The sequence below is a fragment of the Malus sylvestris genome, chromosome 12, assembly GCF_916048215.2.
Source record: "Malus sylvestris chromosome 12, drMalSylv7.2, whole genome shotgun sequence".
Lineage (NCBI taxonomy): Eukaryota > Viridiplantae > Streptophyta > Magnoliopsida > Rosales > Rosaceae > Malus > Malus sylvestris.
In genome coordinates, this window is record NC_062271.1 from 11,166,008 (window position 1) to 11,184,906 (window position 18,899).

Below are 18,899 nucleotides of genomic sequence, written 5' to 3' on the forward strand. Positions count from 1 at the left end.
ATTTTGGCACAATCCTCCAATGTAGTGCCACCAATTGGTCCTTGGTCTTGTACAAGCCATTTCGTGCAAGTAGATTGTAAAAAAAATTCAGCACACATGTATTTCTTCATCTTTTCCCATGTTTCAATTTTTCTCTTCCCCATTCGAATCCGAGAGGCCTTAACTTGTTGCCACCAAGTTGATGTTCTTCCTTGTAAACAAGTGGCCACCAATCTTTTTGTCTTTGGGAACCCCCTTAAAGGTCAAGTGATCCAATTGTAATTAGAATTAATGAATGAATGAAGCGAATAGTACATCACTTGTTCTGATTGACCCATACTAGCTTGACAAGATAAAAAAAACACATAAAATTGCACCCGGCCATGCGGCCCATGACCTCACATTCACACATAAAGCAGTGACAAGGTGATGATGATTAAACTACTCTGGCCTTGGCAGCAGCAGCACCAATACTAGTGATGGACGTGGATGTGGACGGAGTTCCAGCTCGAGCCAAAAGAGCTTTGGCCGGTGGAAGCAGTGCAACAGCTCCGTGCTCCGAATTTGAGTACTTGCTGTACACACCTTGAAGCTTACTTTTTGTTGCCATTGCGTGCAAGCTCGCCAATAGTTTGGAACAATCTCTGTTGGTGAGCCCAGAACATTTACGTTAGTTCCAGATAACATTACATTGCACAAAAAGAAAGGAAACAGAAAGAGGAGAGAATTTAGTTACCTGAGCTGAGGTTCTGAGAAACCAGTGTGAAGCTTGAGTGTCTCGGACCAAACGGGACTCTTGTTTAAAGTGCATTTGGCAACATGGACTGCTGAGGCTGCAATCATGGAGGGGCAGTACATAGTCGTGGTGTAGTGCATCGTAGCTAACTCCGCCAGAAAATAAACCATGTTTTCCATCTGCACATTCAATTTCAAATTATTAATTTTTTCAAATTCAGACGAACAAGCCAGAACACAGAGAGATGACACGAATTAGAGAAGAATAGACTACTCACTTGGTGATCTGGAATTGACGCTTTGATGAAACGAACGAGGAACACATAAAGTGTAGGCACAGTCAAGGTCCATTCGAGTTTTCCGAGTATCTTCTTCTCCATGATGAGTATCTGAGAATGAGTGTAAGCCCTGTCTGAAAGGCAAACAAAATCATTGACTTCAGGGGCCCAGATTTCTTCATACTTGGAGGCAATCAGCATAGCACTGATGCCGACTAACTGTAACTCCTTCCTGGGAACAATCTTAACCGCAAGGAAGCGATCAATTATATTGATGGCCAGGTAGAATGTCTCAGGAGAGAGTTCAAACTTGGTATGCACATCAACCAGCCAATCCACCAGAATTGCTCTCATGTTTTCATTAATCTCGGGCTGTGAGTCCATGTAGTCGTGAGGGCGGTTCTCATTCTCAACAAGCTTATAAAACTTGTACATGTCCTCAATGTAGTCAACAGCAGCCAATTCATTACCGGCGTCATTTGCATCAATATCAACAATATTATTATGGCTCTTTGGTTTATCAGTCACACCACAAGCAGCCTGCCAATTGAAACAACAACATTAATAATCATATATAATTTACACACACACACACACACACATTACAACTTACAACATAAAAAACGGCAAAATTAACTTTCAAACAACAATTTCTTACCTTGCTTCGAGCAGTAAGGACTGAAGTATAAGTTGGTGCCTTCTTCCTTGAGGTTCCGTCTGCCTCCTTTTTCTTGTTAACTGGCTTAGCGGTCAAATTGCTCTCTTCCTCTGTTGCCTTGACTTCCCTGGCCATGGGCTGGTTAACATTCACCTTCTTCTGAGCCGCCGCTGCCACCTCCTTTGGTACCTCAGCTCTTTTAACACCATCAACAACAGCATTCACCTTCTTCTGAGCCACTGCTGCCACCTCCTTTGGTACCTCAGCTCTTTTAACACCATCAACAACAACAGGAGCATCTCTTTTCACATTTAGACCAATTTGTTTCTGTACGCGGATTACTAACTTTTAGAGAACAAGAGATAACAATAACGATAATAAATAATAAGTAATAAAGTAGAATGGGGAAGGACGAACCTTATTGTTTTGGGCAGCTGCTGCAGCCTGCGCATTAGCGAGTAATTGAGCACAAAAGCTCCTAAAACAAGAAGAGAGAAATAATCAGTAAGCAAGAAAAACAAAGAAAGGACAAATGAGAGGAATCACGAAAGAAACTAAAGTAAAAAGCAGCATCAAGCAAACCTTGTTACTGGCCGATTAGGCTTGCCGTCTATTACCACATTTCCAATATCGCCTAGCGCTGTTCGCCTTCTGCCATCGCCGGCTGCAACAACATTCTTTTTCAGCGGCCTACCTCCTCCTCTCTCCGCAACTGCTGCCTCACCTATAAGTTACAACAAATAGACTACAGAGTCAATGTACGAAACAAATCAAAGCAAACTATTTTCGCTTTGGTTGCGGGGGTAAAATCAAGACAGCGAAATGAACCCGAAAACCCATCATGTACTGGGAAGCCCAATCCAAGAAAAAAACAAGTCTTGAATCGGTTTAGTAGGTGAAGTTTTCTGAAATATAAACCCTAAATCCTAAATCCAATCCTTGGCAAATAATAAACTCTAAATTCTTAAACCCAAGAGACAAACCAGAAAATCTTTGATCCAATTCTTTAATTAATCAAGTCAAACAAACAATAATTTTGAAGCAAAAGAAACCCAGCATCGAATCAGTGTAAAAGGAATACCTCTCCCTTGTTGTGGAACAACTACTGCTCTGGAAGCCATTCCGAATCGTTTCGTTCTCTCTCTCTCTCTCTCTCTCTTGCAGGGAAGGGAAGCGAAGAGAAGCCTAGGATTAAGAGGGGCCGTGTTCCGTATTTGAAGAAGGTAGCCGACGCGTCGCGCCAACGGTCGAATTTTACTTTTAGTTTCGATCCGTTGGATGAGTACTTCATCCTACGGCGTAGGTTCGTCTTGGAGCCGTTGGAGGCCGAACTAAAAAGTTACCGTTGGCGTTGGGTTATTATTACAAATTAATTATTATATTAGGGAATATAGTCGGCTGAAGGTGTCAGGGAAGGCGCGGTCACCCACTAACATAGCTGTAGTGGAACACGTGGATGAAGATAAAATAGTGGTCCTTGATTTTGTTTACTGCTTGATTAATGTATGGATGTTTGCTCACTTTCAAGATTTGTGTATCTTCATTATACAAATTCTAAAATTTAATCTAATTTAATGATAATAAATAAGATGTAAAGTATCACTAACACTTGAGAGTAGTGAGCATAAATATTTTCTCCCCGTATAATCAGGCTAACTTTTGTAAATTGTTAATTCTAATTTTAAATTTTATTTAAATATCGTTTAGAAATTACGTGTGACAAAAAATTCCTTAAATTTTATCACAAGATGTCCAATATGCTTGGAATATCAGTCAGAGCACGTGTCATAATACAAGTTAAGGAATACAAAAATATTTTCGCTCTACGTATATTATAACACATAATATATACCGACTTTTGTTCTAAATACATGAACCTCTCCTACTCCCACTATTTCCCTCAAACATGCAAATTTGCGTTGTAAACAAGTTGACATTCTTCCCATAAACCTAAGCTCTCGCTGCCACTGCCATTGCCACACCACCCCAGGCATAAGCCCAAGAAGAAAGAAATCTAAAATTGAGAGCCTTGATGTCTGATTTGGGCTAATAAAATTCTATTAGGTTCGATTCTAACTAAAGTAAATTTGAATCACATTATTACTAATCGTGAGCCTTATCTTATTACCCCATCCTTTTAGTGTAAAAAATCGTTTGTTAAAAAAAAATTGAATGAACGGTGAAACAAACTAAACTCACTGCTATGCCATGACATATTAGGTATTAGTTTTTATTTGTTACTTTTTGTGTGTAGCAAATAATGATGTTTACCACGCCAAATTGCATTTAAAAAAATTTAGAAAACTTTTAGAAGTTCATATTTTTGTATTCTATTATTTATTTTGGGGTAAGAGTATTTAAGCATTGTATTAAGTTGAACCGAAACCGTCTTATTTATGGGATTAGCTACAATACTCATATGTATTTAATATAATCATCATCTGAAGGTCAGTTATATTCATGTAAATATATGTATTTAACACAATCACAACCTGACTGTCAAGATGATGATTATATTAAATACATATAAGTATTGTAGCCAAATCTCTCATCCATTTATCAAATTAAAATTTAAAGGGGATCATTATATGGAGTTCGGTAGACTTTCATACGGTTTTGATGGATTCTCATATTTAGGTGCATTCAATATATACTTTTAAAGAGTTAAAGTCACCCTATATGAATAGATACTTTTTATGACTTCTAAAAAGTCTACAAAAAATTTTGTGATATTCAATTATGAAGGATTTTAAAGAGTCATAGATGTTGATGGATTGTAAGTGCTTTTATAGTAAGATTTTTTGTTATTGCAAATTCTATTTCTCCTTGTAAATTTGATGTATTTCATTGTCCCACTTTTAATGATATTACTCCACCACCCACTTCCATCACCATCACTGTCTCCATCACCGCCACCACCGTCATTTCCATAAGCATCATCACCACCCCATACATGTCGCCACCACCACCACTACCTCCATATTACCTCGACTACTACCATCTTGTTGTGACCATCACCAGAAGCACATCACCACCACCAACACCTTGTCATTGCCATCACCATTGTGCCACAACATCTTGAGATCACTTTTCTATCTTCGTCACCATCACCACAACCGCTACCTCTATTACTAACATCTTATATACCTTGCTCATCACCACTATCCTTGCAGGCACCACCACCACCAGAGGGGGCGTTGGGGGTGTGTACAGTGGCATAGGGCTCCGAACTTTTAAGGGCCCCATAATTTTTTATCTCCTATATATTACATATAGTATAAAATTTCTAATAAAAAAGTTGTTGACTAAAAAGAAATCATCATCATATGATTTTATCTATATTATAATTGATTAAGGAAATTGTTCTTGGCACTCCAAATATCTCATTTGTGAGGAAATCTCATTTGATACTCCTCACAAATGAATTTTTCTTTCTAAATATAGAAATTTTGGAATGCCAATAATAATTTCCTTGATTAAGTGGAGTTTTATGCTTAATATATTAATTTCCAGCTTTCTCTAGCAATAAAAAAACTTGTGCATTATTGTCTTCCACAACACAAGCATATTTCTGTATCTTTTTCAACCATGGTCCATTTTTTCATGAATGAACCCTAAATCATATTTCATGGCAATTGGAGATTATTTAATTAGCCAGAGTGAGATTAATTGCTAAATTCTGTATGATTACATTGTCCATTTTTTTTTTAATAATGAGGCTTTTTTGTTAAGGACTCCCAAAATGTCGAAGATGGTCTAAACCACCACCACCACCTTCCATGACCTCCTTACAAAAAACACCCCCTGGATATGGATGGCCAAAAAGCCCACTGGTTTAGGTATCTTCGGGCATTAACTTAACTCTTTATCACTAAATTAGTGACATAAAAGAATCTCTCATCGAGGAGTGAAATCTTTTATTTATTAAATTTAACCAATGAATTGGTTGTAAAGTACACATCAAATTTAAATTTTACAAGACTTTAATTTGGAAAAGTCATTATGGTTTAGGTTTTCTTCGATCAGACATCCACAATTCTACATGTTTACAGAGGTAACAAAATCTTACAGTAAGTAAATCGAAATCAGCCACAAATGAACCAATTAATAATAAAACGAAAACTCGTTACAACAAATGATTAGGCAAACAAAAACACTGCCTAAAATGATGCAACCAAATTAGTGGAAGAACACCCCAATTACCATAACATACATTTTACTCTATCATCACATACACACACACAATACATATTAATCACACTACACAACGCCATCGTACTCACATTTGCAAATCCTCGAGTCAGCAGTGGTTTTCTACACTCTGTCATCTGGTCCGGCAAGCATGATCTGCATCCACAAAACATCGTAACTGGAAAGAAAACAAAAAGCAGCATGCCGGGATATATCTAAAGGCACGGTATGACAGAATATGCAAACAAGTACAATGATACGTACATTGCAATCAAGAGCATATTTCCTGGCAAGTATAATGGCTGCATTTCTTTCCCTCTCTGTTTCAAATGTCAGTACAAATGAGAGGCCCTTCCTTGCTTGCCAGAACAATGCCTTCGCCGCATTTGCAATATCACCTCTAACGCCACATAGCTATATAACAGGAAATATTAAAGTGTAAGAATGGCTTATTTTGGGGCACCATAATAATTAACTCTGTTTTCCAAGAAATAATAGTATCGGGATTTAAAAGAATAGCTCAAGGACTCAGGTCCAAAAGGCAATAACTATTTCTTGTAATTTGGAAGGGAGGTAAATGCTTCATAGGTTAGAGGGACATAAAGAATTTTGTTTTGCGTATACAGGATGCTATACGAGGAACAATTCTGCAGAACTAGTATGCCGCTTCTTCGCTAATAGGAGGGATTTATCCAAGAAAGATAATGCTGGAATGGCTAACAATCCAGAAAGGAATCTATAACGGAATAATTACAGCCTAAAAACAAATTTTGTTTTGGGAAAGAAAAAATAAATAAATGCCCTTATTCCAACACCAACACCAAATTATTGATTACTCGAAGAAAAAAAATGCTAGGTCCGCTTCTTTAAATAAGACGATGTTTTTATCTTTCATTAGGCTAATCTTCCCTTTTTTGGTTGCTTCGTGATAAATGAAAAGAAGGTTAAGGTTCCCTGTATCAGATTATGTTTAATTAGAACATAGATTCAAGTAGCTGCAAATGACCTTACCTGCATTGAAGAGGAATAGTTTTCTCTCGACTTGGTAATCCATCCTCTACTGAGCTTCATCCTCATCTTCCCAACATGGAATGCATGAACAGAATGCGATGTATGGTCTTGTCCATTCATTTTTGAAATAACTACCTACAAAACATCCAACATTAAACTAACTAAGAACTAAAGGTATTTCTGCAGACCGGTGTCCAGTTAAACTACTGCATGTTTCATTTCTTTCTATTGTTTAAAATCAGTCGCGGTGAGAATTAAAGGTCAGCTACAACTATAGAGTTGAAAGTCTATTCACAATTATTATAGTATGATCTTGTTTTTTCTTGAGGAGGCACACTGATTCGAGTATTATAGTCACTGCCTAACGACTCTCCGAAGTAACAAGAATCATCAAGCAGATAAATTTGGAAGAAGGTGATAATCAAGCAATTTATTGCAACACATAAAAATCATCAAGTGCGTAAATTTGGGAGTTACAACAAAGAAGTAGGTTCTTACATTAAATTCAGTGTTAGATTTTCGCAAAAGTGTGTCTACATAGCTTCCGATTCCTGCAGCTGTTAAAACTTAACTTAATCAAAATTTTGTTTTCTCCTCCAAGATCAATCTAAGATAAACCATGGATAATACACTATAAAGAGGAACATAACTCTGGAAATTTACTTTGATTACATGAAAGAAAAAATAAATAACACATCTAAAAGTTATATCAGCGGTAAAAAAGAAAATCATGGAGCATTTTATGGAAATACGAACCAGGATCAATAGGGCCAGCAGTCATCACTATGACTCTTTGGTCATTGGAAATTATGTCTGCTTGTAGGATTCGTCCAACATCAAAGGGTTCTGGAGCATAAATAGACTTGTTGGCACCTGATGAGGTAGAAATTTGACCCGTATAAACATACGTAAAGGATTTTGAGGACAAATTGATGATATAAAAGCCAATGTAGTAGGAAATGATAAAATAGGATTCATATAAAGCACTTGATCAAATCCTTAAATAACACTGCACGTCTTGTTGTGACAAACTATACCTGTGATATTTGGAATTGTCAGACTAAAATATCAGTTCATGTACTTATCTTAGTATGTATGCGTGCATGCACATACTTAGGCAGATGATCGTACATATTGAGCGTCGGGATAATGACATCAAAAGATATGTATAACAATATTTGGTGGAAGGAAAAAAATCACTTATGTTTATGATCTATATAATGAAAAAAAATAATGGTAAAACACAACTAATAAACCAAATGCATGCTATAGATGAAGAAAGTTGAGGTTCCACCATAAAACCAATTGGCAATATGGGGAGTAGCCCAATTTACTTATAAGCCCATGAAAGGTCTCATTCTCAACAATAGCTATGACTTTGCACGTTGGATCAGACAGAACTCAGAAAACAATGATCACTGCGCATGCAGGTCACCCAAAAATAAATATATCAAAGGGTAATGATTCAACCGGCCACCACATTTGCTCATTCCTCTTCAGTTAGGTTTTATATGTGGTTTCATTCTATGGCTTTGATCTTTGTTCGGCCCTTGTGCTTTTATCTTTTGTTTGTTTGTTTTTTTGTTTGGTGAATCTTTTGTGTGTTTTTCGCTTCTTGATAATATGTTTTTATTTATTTTTAATAAATTTTACATGCGGCTAACTTGTATATATGACTCAAATACCTATAAAAGTTTAAAGGAGAAACCATGTTTTTGGTGAACCAGCCAACTAACACCAAAACATCTAGCAAGGATGTTACAATCTTTTATCAACAAGTGAACTTACAACAGCATAAGCGTGTACAAATGAAAGCTGTTTAAGTTTCAATAATTGAGTGTGTGATACATCATACTAGTGGGAGTTGCGCATCCCCCTTCAATTTACAATTCCGAGAGAGCCTAAAGCAAAGGTTAAAGTGAAAAGTGAACAAGAAAAACACATTGTGGAAGGTAAATATGTGAACTGGACATGGTGCATGAATCAGTGACAATAATTACCCATTTTCTTGTTAGACTATCACTATACCCCCAAAGTGCTGTTAGGAAATGGGCCAACAGTGTACATCAAGCTGATACCCTCCCCTCCCATGCAGTGTCATCGGAAGAGAGACAGAGACATGTGTGCAACATTGTCCTGCTCTGTTGACCCAGGACCTCCCACAATTAAAGCTCTAATAGACATGTACCATGTTAGATCACCATTGTACCCCAAAGGTTTATACTACAAGGGAACGGGCAAACAATGTATATATAAGGCAAACAGGTATATCATTTCACTGAATCAAACAATATAGATGGAATTTGATGACATTGATTGAATGAATACCTGAAATAGCTTCATTCCTGCTACCATCTGATGAAACGCGGTACCATTGAATTGCACAGTTTGAAAGTTGTGGAGCATTTTCTGAGACAGGTTGGATTCGCAGATATGCACCTAGAGTTTCTGAACCATCTATAAGATATAAACTAGATTTGTTTTCCTCCGCTCTCTTGTTCATTGCCAGCTGGTAAGAATAAGGAAATCAGGAGGGCAAGGAGTTATAAATTCTCACTTTCTGGAAGTTATATTAACAACAGAAAGACTGTCCCAATGAAAATGAATCTCAAGTACAAAAAACAGATGAAAAGTTCAGCAATAAAACCCTTGATCTCAAAAGTAATGACAAAAAGAAAATAACTACTTGGAGATTTTTTTTTTCCCGCCATTCTTTCAAAGATCCAAAGCTCAAGACAAACACTAGATTTAGAGAAATCTCCTACAAGGTTCATGAAGAGCAAAAGTTTACAGAAGCAGCTTGACTTCCATTGAATTTCTTTAAGGGTTCTTGCGATTTATACATCAAGCTCAAACAGCAATTAGGGTCACCCATTATGTGCAGGCAGCATAACGTTGGAATCTCTAAGAGTCAAGATTCAATACCTATTTACGGAGTTCAATTTGAAGTTTTTTTATGTCAATTTAGTGAAGGTAGTTCAGGCTGTCTACTGTTATGCCAAACATCGGTCTTCCAACTTGAATTGCATGTGTTTTCTAGGAGCCCTTTGTCTTTAACCAAAGTGTCTTAGTAATTGTTCTTAGTTAATATTGTCTTGGGATGTCAAAGGTCATCTTTGCTTCGAAAAAAAACTTATGAATGGATTTCAATGTGTGGTGAGTTCCTTTAACTCTGTATCCCTCGATAATTTTGAGTGCTAATTTTCTTTATCCCTAGTGAGCTTCTACGGTGATGAGTTTTGTGTTTGTTGTTTCCCATTCCTCTACAGATTTGCTATCAGTATGTGGTGTAGTACAGAGTTGGGCAGCAGAATATAGATAGCTTAGTCGAAGCGAAAACACAAAAAACTGAAAATAAGCTAAATCACTCTAAGGTTTGGTTTTGCACGAAAGAACTCCTTTCTCAGGAAAGGGGAAACTTTAAATAAAATTAGGAAACTAATAATAAAACCCTGCTCCAAAATTTTAACTGAGTCCTAAAAGGATTTGGATTGTCTTCTTTCTCTTTTTAACTCTTCCAGCAATAAACCCAAAAAACTTGATATCCTCATCAGTATGTTATTTGCAGCACATAATAGTGTGTCATTCAAGTTTCCTAAGATATAACTTTTTAGAAATTTATTAAAACAAGGAACAAATGAACATGTCGTGCACACAAAAGCATTCGATTTATGGAGAAATAAAACTTATTTTAATTTAACTTCAAGAGAGGAAAGGTATATTTGAATACAATTTACTTACCTCTTTCTGAAGCTTCACTGAAACTATGCATTTCTCTCGTATCTGAGTTCGTAGTGCACGAAGCTCATGCTCCATGTCCATTACCTAAATGTGAAAGCCACCAAGAGTCAATGGCTACATATTAATCCAATAATCCAACTGCTGGCATGACAAGAATAACATCACCTATCTTCATTAAAAATAGAATCGAAAGTTGAAAAAGTGAACACGTACTATAGATGTTAAAACTCCATCAATGGCACATAACATTAGAAACACAATTCACTTGAAATAATCAAATGTGCCAATTGAAAATTAAAAGTTAATACTATTGATGTTGCAATGCGCACTGTTTAGTGAAGAGACATGTCAACCAGTTTAAATGGAGGAGAAAGAGAGTTCAAATAATTAGTACAATATAGAAAAGTTGTAACATAATTGGATGATGAATAGTATTTTGAGCAGAACCTGAAAGAAATTTTAGTGGATGAGTTTGTCTTGCCTAATACTCCAAACATAGAGACATTTAGAAATTAACAAGATATGACTGAATAGAGAAACGCATCATAGACTTCAAACATGATATAATTATCCAGACTCTCATTGTCTGACAAATCAAAGGTTCGCTCCAAGTTCCATGATACCGAAAATTATTTAAAAAAAGAAGATTCTGTATGAAAGTTTCAACTTCAAAACTGTTGAATGAACTTCTTTTTGGTTTTCATTTTGTATTATATATTCCATATCACAAAGATAGATATTGGGCAATTAAATAAATAATCATTTGATAGAGACCCCAAGTAAGGGTTTTCACTCTACAAAGTCATTAGAAAATCGTAAAACATGTATTAATAGATATCCAAGTTGAGAAAAACACAAAACCTTGCTTGGCTGATGCATTAACTTAATTCTCCTAGCTTCCTGAACCACCTCAACTAGTTCCTCCACATCCTAACATTAAAGAACCAAGAACATAAGTTACTTCCATGAACAATTTAAAAGGTAAAGAAATTGATTATTTCCATAATGAAACTCGCCATATGTATTCCAATCACTATGAGAAATCTAATGATAATATAATTATACAATAATAGAATACTGCATCACATGGTGAACTAGATAACAGGTACAGCGATTGAAGATGACCGTTTTGACTTGCTGATCAGAGATGAAACTAATTTAATTTCATCTAGCTCTATAAGTTTTATGAATAGTTAAATTTTGGGTCCCCAACACTTCAAATTCTGGCTCCATCCCTGAAAGCAGGAGTGCCTCAACGGTGGGTTGGGTTTGTTCTCTTACCTTGCATGGAAGGGGAGAAATGAGCAACCCCAAGCCTAACATTGAGGGTGAGTGCTAGCAATGTCCCACGTAGCATGGGTACCTTGGGATGTGAGGTCTGTAAACATAATATTTACTTGTAAACCGATTCTCCATAAAGGTTTCTATGCATGGGAAGCTTAAGATGCATCCCACTGATTCTCACCCCAATCTTAGTCGTTCATATGATATAACAGCTAAACTGCTAGTCCTCGAGCGAAGTCCTCATTAGAGTGTGGAATATGTGTGCGTTTGCCTGTGCTTGTTCCTGTGTGCTTGTCTAGTTACCTAATTATAACCCCACCAAGCACCTTATTTGATCAAACAGCTAAGATGCAAGTATTCAAGTGAAGTTGAGCATGTACATATCCTACAACATATGTAACAGATCTACAAAAGAATGATGATTCAATATAAGAGAATCTAAGAATCCTGTGCTGCAAAAGCGAGAAAGTTCTTCGTTACTGTCCTCTTAGTCTCAAAAATGAAGTGGGACTGATCAAGTTAACATTTCACTCATAATTCTTCTGAAGCCAACTATCCTTGCAAAGCTTGACCATCATGTAAGAGGTAACAATTCTTTCCGGAAGAACATAAAAGACAATGGTAAGAGAATTCACAGGAACCTGTTTTTTAGAAGCTTCAAAAGTTATGTCTTGCTCTTCAAGAGCCTCTCCAATTCTCTGTACTACTGCCCTCGCACTTTCAATTTCAGCACAAGCAAAAGATTTCTCTTGGTTAACCAACTTTTTAGCATCTTCAGATGCCTGCACATAATGCAAATAAAATAAGAATCAATTTTGGTCGTGCAAGATAACAAACTATACATAAGCTGCATCAGCAAGAAATATACCCCTGACCAAAAATCAGAAACGTGCACAAGGTGAATGGTTAATGAATCTGGCGTAGTAATTATTTAGCTTCCCCGAAGAAGCAAATGCTAATTAGATACCATTTTGTGGAGGCCACATAAAGTAACAATCTGTGAAAAGGAGTACCATCGGTGGTTATTTTTTAAATAAAGGAAAAATATCCAAGCATGCAGCCTCAGTATAGACCTCATTTGGTATAATCAGTTCTTCAGAAATCAGATATCATCATCTTATGTTAAAGTTTAGTGGCTATGATTCTTTAATATTTAGGCATTTTTTTCCAGAATTTTCTCAAGGCTCTGGAGTTGTTTCAACTCTTATTAATCTGGGTTTTACTAATTTCCATTTTACATCAATTGGTACCAAAGTCATATGTTACTTGTGGATGATTTGTTCTTGATTGATAGTGGACGTCAACTGGGATTTCCTGGTCCATCTCAACCTGCATCAGTATTATCTTTATTCGTTTGAGCTTATCCTATACTAAGTACATAGTTGCATCTGAATGTCTGATTGTTGAATTTTAAGATGTAAAATTCAAACGCAAATTCGTGATGATGCTTCTGTTATCTGGAGTTGTTAAAAAGAATCCTTATATAAAGTATTTCCCCGAAAAGCCACATTCAAATCTAAGAAGGAATAACAACCTGTTTGAGAAAACTAGCCAGCTTTTTCACTTCAAACTTCTCCTGAATCAGTTCTCCTTCCTTTTGAGTCAACTTAACAGCTAAAGCTTCCACCTGCATGAAATGATAGAGTTGGAGATATATTGGACATATTTGCATACACAATAAGAGGGCTTTTGAATTGATTCCTACATTTAAATAATAAATAATATGAAAAGGTAACATGATAACAAAGAGGGCGGAATCACGAATAATTGCAGTGTTGCAAAATGTAAGATATCCATGAAAAATTAATGTAAAATGCCCTGGAAAGGCAGTGTCACTAAATGTAATAATAAATAACATGAAAAGGTAACATGATAACAAAGAGGGTGGAATCACGAATAATTGCAGTATTGCAAAACGTAAGATATCCATGAAAAATTAATGTAAAATTCCCTGGAAAGGCAGTGTCTCCATCAGGAATTATTGATAAATATAAACAGTCCACATAAGCAATTTTAATTTTGATATTCAGTATGTACCATTACTCGATTAGGCATAATTTCATTGGTCAAATTTCCTTTTCATTTAGGGGTTGGCATGGTTTTTAAGTTTTAGTACCCCTGCCATTCTGTTAAACAATAACATACACTTTAAAATCGAGAGAAAGTCAGATCTTGTAATATCTAACCCACAAACACAGTACTAATGAAAATCATGTGGTTTTGAGGGATTACACAAGGTATTTTAAGATGCCTTAATAACAAAGCCCTGAACAAGGATCTTGTCATACATTTTTTACGATTTCTGTGGGATACTTCTGCACTCGGTAAAATAATATTTACTACCAAGCAGTTTAAGTATTCGCATGGATCCTTACTGCCCATATTGTCATCTATGTGTTCTGAGATTTGAATAACGAAGTACTGTATAACCTGGGCATTAAAAAACAAGTTGACAATGCACACATCCAGGTCCACCCATAAGTATTTTAGGCGTAAAATCATAATACCATTCATCACTTAATCCCCGTACGGAATTCCATTTCTTCCGCATACATTAAGACCCCAATTACTTAATATAAAGTGATTGTCAAGGACAAAAGCCAAGAAATAATTTTTGTTGCAGTTGAACAACATGGTTTATGTAATTATCAGAATGATATTTCAGATAAAAAAGGACATAAGAACGGCAATTGCAAATGAGACGTGATCTAGGCTCAGGGAAATATAATATTGAACGCTAGATTGAGCTGTTCAGACTCCAGAGGACAGAAAAACTACATGATCTATGGATCATTTTTCACGAATGTGTTTTTCTGATAGTGCTTTTAGAGAAAAACATTAACATTCCTAAGGATCATTTTTTATATTTTAGGAATGAAAAACCTGTGACTAGACTATACTATTTTAGGATCTTCATTCCATATATAAACTACTTTTCCGAGTTAAAGTGATGCTACATGTGAGCCTAACTATTTATTTGAGCTGAGAAATTCAATCAAAAAGTGAAACCAAAGAGGAGATAGCCGTAGAAAACTAACCATAGAAATAGCTTTCTCCACATCCTCCTTATTTCGCCCTGCCAAGCGCCCTCTCAAATGTTCCAATGCATCTCTAAGCTTCTTCAAAAGAACATGTCCCTCCAAAGAAGCCACTTCTCTAAGCTTTGCCTGAATTCCCAAAAGAGTGCCATTCATTCGTTATGTACTCTCCTAAGTGTTAAGGCTCTTCCTAGAAAAGAAGTAATAAGATAACAAAGTCTTGTAAATAACATAAATGAAAGAGTTGGAAACCTCTTCAGATAATTTAGCAGCAGCAACCAAGTTCTTGTCAAATTTACTGGCAAGGTCACGAACTGAAAGACGTTTATGCTGTTCTGACAAATGGGTAGTTTCCTGTTCAACTACCTCTTTCACAGTCGGACCGTCACTATTCTCCTTGGGCTCTTCCAGTATCTGATTATCAGGTCCTAATTTATACTTAGGAAAACCATCAGAGATGAAGCTCACATCAGCTGAAACTGACAGAACTCCCTCAGTTGGGATCTCCTCTTCAAATGCAGGACTTATCTTTGTCATTGGTTTAGATTTGAATCTCTGCTGAGGCAAAAACAAGACTGATCAAGCATTAGACCGTTATCCCATTGTTTTCCAGAATCCAGGTCACAAAAAGGTCAATACAACAACAACAACAACACCTTATCCCACTAAGTGGAGTCAACTATATGAATCCTAAAATGCCACTGCACTCGGATTTGTGCCATGTATTCCCCAATAAGGTCAGCACTAAAAAAAAAAAAAAAAGTAAATTAAAAGTTTTCTCTGCAATTTAATGAAACCCGAATTTTTCTTTAATAAAATCAACATTACTCCGGGCGCATACAGAAGAGTTGACCATGTGTTAAGAAGAACAAAAAGGGAACATAAGTACATAATTCATGTCACTAAAGGGTTGATTTACAGATTTTGAACTCAGTTCTGAAGAAGCAAATACTTTTTCCTTTTTCTTAATCTGTTGACTGTAAATCAAACCACACAGATCACTCTGAATGTTATGAGAAGGAAACAAACCGAAAACTCTGAGACGACATGGATTTTTTACCTAGCATTTATCTCAGATACACCTGTTCTTCTTAGTTGTTCACTAACTACAAGTAAAAATAAAAAATAAAAATAAAAAGCAAAAAATATAAATTAAATCCTCAAATGAATAGGACATGGATTAGCATCTGAAATGACAAAACCCAGAATCATTTGATCCTTCCCAGTACCACCAACTTGTAATTTCTACTAGATAAATCCCAAACAAGGAAATTAAAGAGAAATAATTAAAATAAAAAATAATGCTAATTAAATTTTGTAACAATCCCTCCCATATATAATAAAGCTCAGTCCAGAAATGGGATCAGAAACTCCAGAACAACATGGGATCAGAAACTCCAGAACAAGCAAGTGGCCCTTTACCATGGTGGTGAAAAGGAGTTGCAAGACGGTGGTGGGTTTGACTAATCTAATATCTAATCCTACAAAATCTACGACAAAAGAAAAAAAAAACTCCAGAACAAGTAAAAAACAAAGCCACGATATATAACTGATGATAATGATACATTTACATTCCCTCCCACCTAATTAAAATAATTAGCAGAAACTTCTTCAAACTTTGAATGAATCAGCCCAGAAAAACAACAGAAAACAAGGAAAATAAAGTAAATAAATGCAGAGACTAATTAATTAATAAAAAAAGAGTAAATTAAACGTACTTACTGATGATATTAAGACCAAAAAACAAAGAAATATGCAAATGCTGTGCCTGTGATGCTCGACTTTTTAACTTCCCTATGACTTGTGTAATGTAGTAATGTGTGGGAGGAGCGGAGGGGACACGAAGAGAAACGAGCGACGGATCGAGAAACAACAACAACAACAACAACAGCAGCAGCAGCAAAAAGAAGATGAAGAAGAAGAATCTAACAAGTGATCATCACCATGTGCTTTACTTTTGAAAAAGGAAAAACTGGAAAAGAAAAGCAAAGAAAAGCAAAGCTTTGCTATGTTTACTGACAGCTTGTCCGTCTCTTTAATTCTCTCTCCTCACTCCAACAAGCCAAGCATGACACGGGTTTACCGATACAGGAATACTAGGAAGGTTAATTTTTTTTTTAATTAAATAGCAAATTAAATGATGTGTTAACAATGGTTTAAAAATTTTAGTTTATCTAATATTACTCTTATATATAACGTTTCGTGTTAATAATATAAAACGTGTCAATTTTTTTACCGGTAATGTTAGGGACTAATTGTATATACTACTGTTCTAAAAAATTCAGCCTAACGCCGTCTAAGCTCCTTAGGTGCTAGGCGGTTGGTTACCATTCCGATTAATCACTAGTCGTTTTAAAAATAAGAAAGAGTGTCTAGATCTGCTTAGGCATCCGCCTAACCCGTTCAGACCTACCTAAGTCGTGACTCTCACTTAGACATAAAATAGATAACTTTTATTTTGTATTTTATTTTTTTTAATAAATTGTAAGAAACTTGTTGAATACTTAGATGAACACACATTATATATTTGTTCTCCATGTTTTCGTTATGTTCTAATACTTTATAATTTATATATCATTATATCTTGCAGTTTATGTATCATAGTGAAATTATGTATTTTCTAAATATAAGCAGATACTTATTTATACAATATATAATAAATTTAGTTAAATCAGCACAGGTGCTACCCAGATTAAATTTTGTAAACTAAATAACATAGAGGTTGATAATTAGATTATTACTTAAGTATTGATTAACGTGCTTATTTTTTATTAGTGACATATCATTTAATTTACGAATTTAATCTGCTTAACATTACTTTTTTTTATATTTTATTTTATCACATATTCTTACTTTATTAACATAAAACGTAGAAAAAAAAAGTGAAATCCTACCATAAAGTTGTTGTCTAACAAGGCAACAACTACCTGATGAATGTTAATCATTTGTTTTGTTATATTTCTTTTTCTTTTACCTCCTTCTCATCATTCTAATTTCTCACTCCGTCAAAAAGCGACACCTTTTGCCATGCCCCATCTTCACGCGCTGCCCCCACCCACTGACTCGGGTCCCACCCCATCGCAGGCCTATCTACTTACACTCCTCTCTCTCAACTGTAGGGAACTGTAGGGAGCGCGTCATACTTTGCGCGTGGGAGTCGTCTGATTCCTTCGTCCAGAATGTATTTGGCGGGGCGGGGTGGTGTGGGGCGGGGACGTGCTCACTGGTTGGTTAGTTGATGGGATGGTCTCTCTTTAGATGGAACCCACCAACTTAAACGTCCACGATGATCCATCCATCCATGTCTAATTATACACTGATATCACGGCATACATACTGCTTAGTTGAGGGGACGGGTTGGTCTCATCGATCAAACCGTTAGGTTCCAATAAAATAAAATAACGAATCACAGAGTGACTTATTTATTGATGTTGAGCCAAAAGTAATTAAAAAAAAAAAATAAAAAAATAGAGGCGACGTGAATTTTTAGGTTAAAAAAATAATATTATCCTTGTGGTACGTCGGAATTCCTACGCGCGAGTAGCGAACAATCGTCACTCAATCAAGGTCAAAATAATCAAACTTGGTATTTATTCAAAACCTATTTTATTCATCCTCATCAAATCATTCCCACAAGGTCACCTCCAAATATTCATTCAAAATATGATTAATTACCCAAATTAATTAATTAATTTTCTAATTGATTGGAATATATTATGGTGACATAATATCTTGCAATTACACCCTAAAACCACCAAATGTGGCCGGTTCCCACCTTTCCAAAAGGGTCGGCCACACTAGGCCTGGCAATTCCTGACACGACCCGATAACCCGACACGACATGACACGAAATTAGCAGGTGTTCGGGTCGACACGATAACGAAACGGATCATTATCGGGTAACCCGATAAGCACCTGTTAAGATAACGGGTTGGTTCGGGTATATACGTCGGTAACACGATACACGATAAGCAGAATATTAAT

At 36.0% G+C, this 18,899-nt stretch overlaps 2 protein-coding genes across 5 annotated transcripts; both read right to left on the bottom strand.

Annotated features, from left to right (window-relative positions):
- Positions 1 to 247: 247 nt before the first annotated feature.
- LOC126592967 (G2/mitotic-specific cyclin S13-7-like) lies at positions 248 to 2,892 on the bottom strand. 2 transcript variants are annotated; one of them, XM_050258793.1, is made up of 8 exons: positions 2,732 to 2,892; positions 2,233 to 2,374; positions 2,068 to 2,128; positions 1,900 to 1,977; positions 1,651 to 1,827; positions 993 to 1,532; positions 716 to 894; positions 248 to 623 (listed from the first exon to the last, which is right to left on the bottom strand). In XM_050258793.1, the coding sequence occupies exons 1-8, from the start codon at positions 2,769 to 2,771 to the stop codon at positions 416 to 418; spliced, it is 1,425 nt and encodes a 474-aa protein (XP_050114750.1). In that variant the 5' UTR covers positions 2,772 to 2,892; the 3' UTR covers positions 248 to 415. The 2 variants fall into 2 exon arrangements, with proteins under 2 accessions (XP_050114750.1, XP_050114749.1); XM_050258792.1 differs by having other exon boundaries at positions 1,651 to 1,977.
- A 2,843-nt stretch (positions 2,893 to 5,735) lies between these two features.
- Positions 5,736 to 16,938, bottom strand: LOC126592968 (stomatal closure-related actin-binding protein 3-like). Of its 3 annotated transcripts, none has more exons than XM_050258794.1 (13): positions 16,638 to 16,938; positions 15,168 to 15,470; positions 14,916 to 15,044; positions 13,412 to 13,504; positions 12,519 to 12,659; positions 11,455 to 11,523; positions 10,594 to 10,677; positions 9,181 to 9,361; positions 7,609 to 7,725; positions 7,351 to 7,409; positions 6,853 to 6,987; positions 6,106 to 6,255; positions 5,736 to 5,997 (listed from the first exon to the last, which is right to left on the bottom strand). In XM_050258794.1, the coding sequence occupies exons 2-13, from the start codon at positions 15,450 to 15,452 to the stop codon at positions 5,965 to 5,967; spliced, it is 1,476 nt and encodes a 491-aa protein (XP_050114751.1). In that variant the 5' UTR covers positions 15,453 to 15,470; positions 16,638 to 16,938; the 3' UTR covers positions 5,736 to 5,964. The 3 variants fall into 3 exon arrangements, with proteins under 3 accessions (XP_050114751.1, XP_050114752.1, XP_050114753.1); XM_050258795.1 differs by having other exon boundaries at positions 15,168 to 15,473; XM_050258796.1 differs by having other exon boundaries at positions 15,168 to 15,490.
- Between the last annotated feature and the right edge of the window lie 1,961 nt (positions 16,939 to 18,899).

What these genes read in the sequence shown, in the direction of transcription:
- LOC126592968 (XM_050258794.1), bottom strand. Translation starts at nt 15,452, where the DNA reads ATGACAAAGATAAGTCCTGCATTTGAAGAGGAGATCCCAACTGAGGGA. An exon ending in TGCTGGCCCTATTGATCCTG is followed by an intron (nt 7,410 to 7,608) that starts GTTCGTATTTCC and finishes AAGTTTTAACAG; the next exon opens with CTGCAGGAATCGGAAGCTAT. An exon ending in AATATGCTCTTGATTGCAAT is followed by an intron (nt 5,998 to 6,105) that starts GTACGTATCATT and finishes TTGTGGATGCAG; the next exon opens with ATCATGCTTGCCGGACCAGA.
- LOC126592967 (XM_050258792.1), bottom strand. Translation starts at nt 2,771, where the DNA reads ATGGCTTCCAGAGCAGTAGTTGTTCCACAACAAGGGAGAG. An exon ending in CCTAATCGGCCAGTAACAAG is followed by an intron (nt 2,129 to 2,232) that starts GTTTGCTTGATG and finishes TTCTTGTTTTAG; the next exon opens with GAGCTTTTGTGCTCAATTAC. An exon ending in CAGCTGCCCAAAACAATAAG is followed by an intron (nt 1,978 to 2,067) that starts GTTCGTCCTTCC and finishes ATCCGCGTACAG; the next exon opens with AAACAAATTGGTCTAAATGT.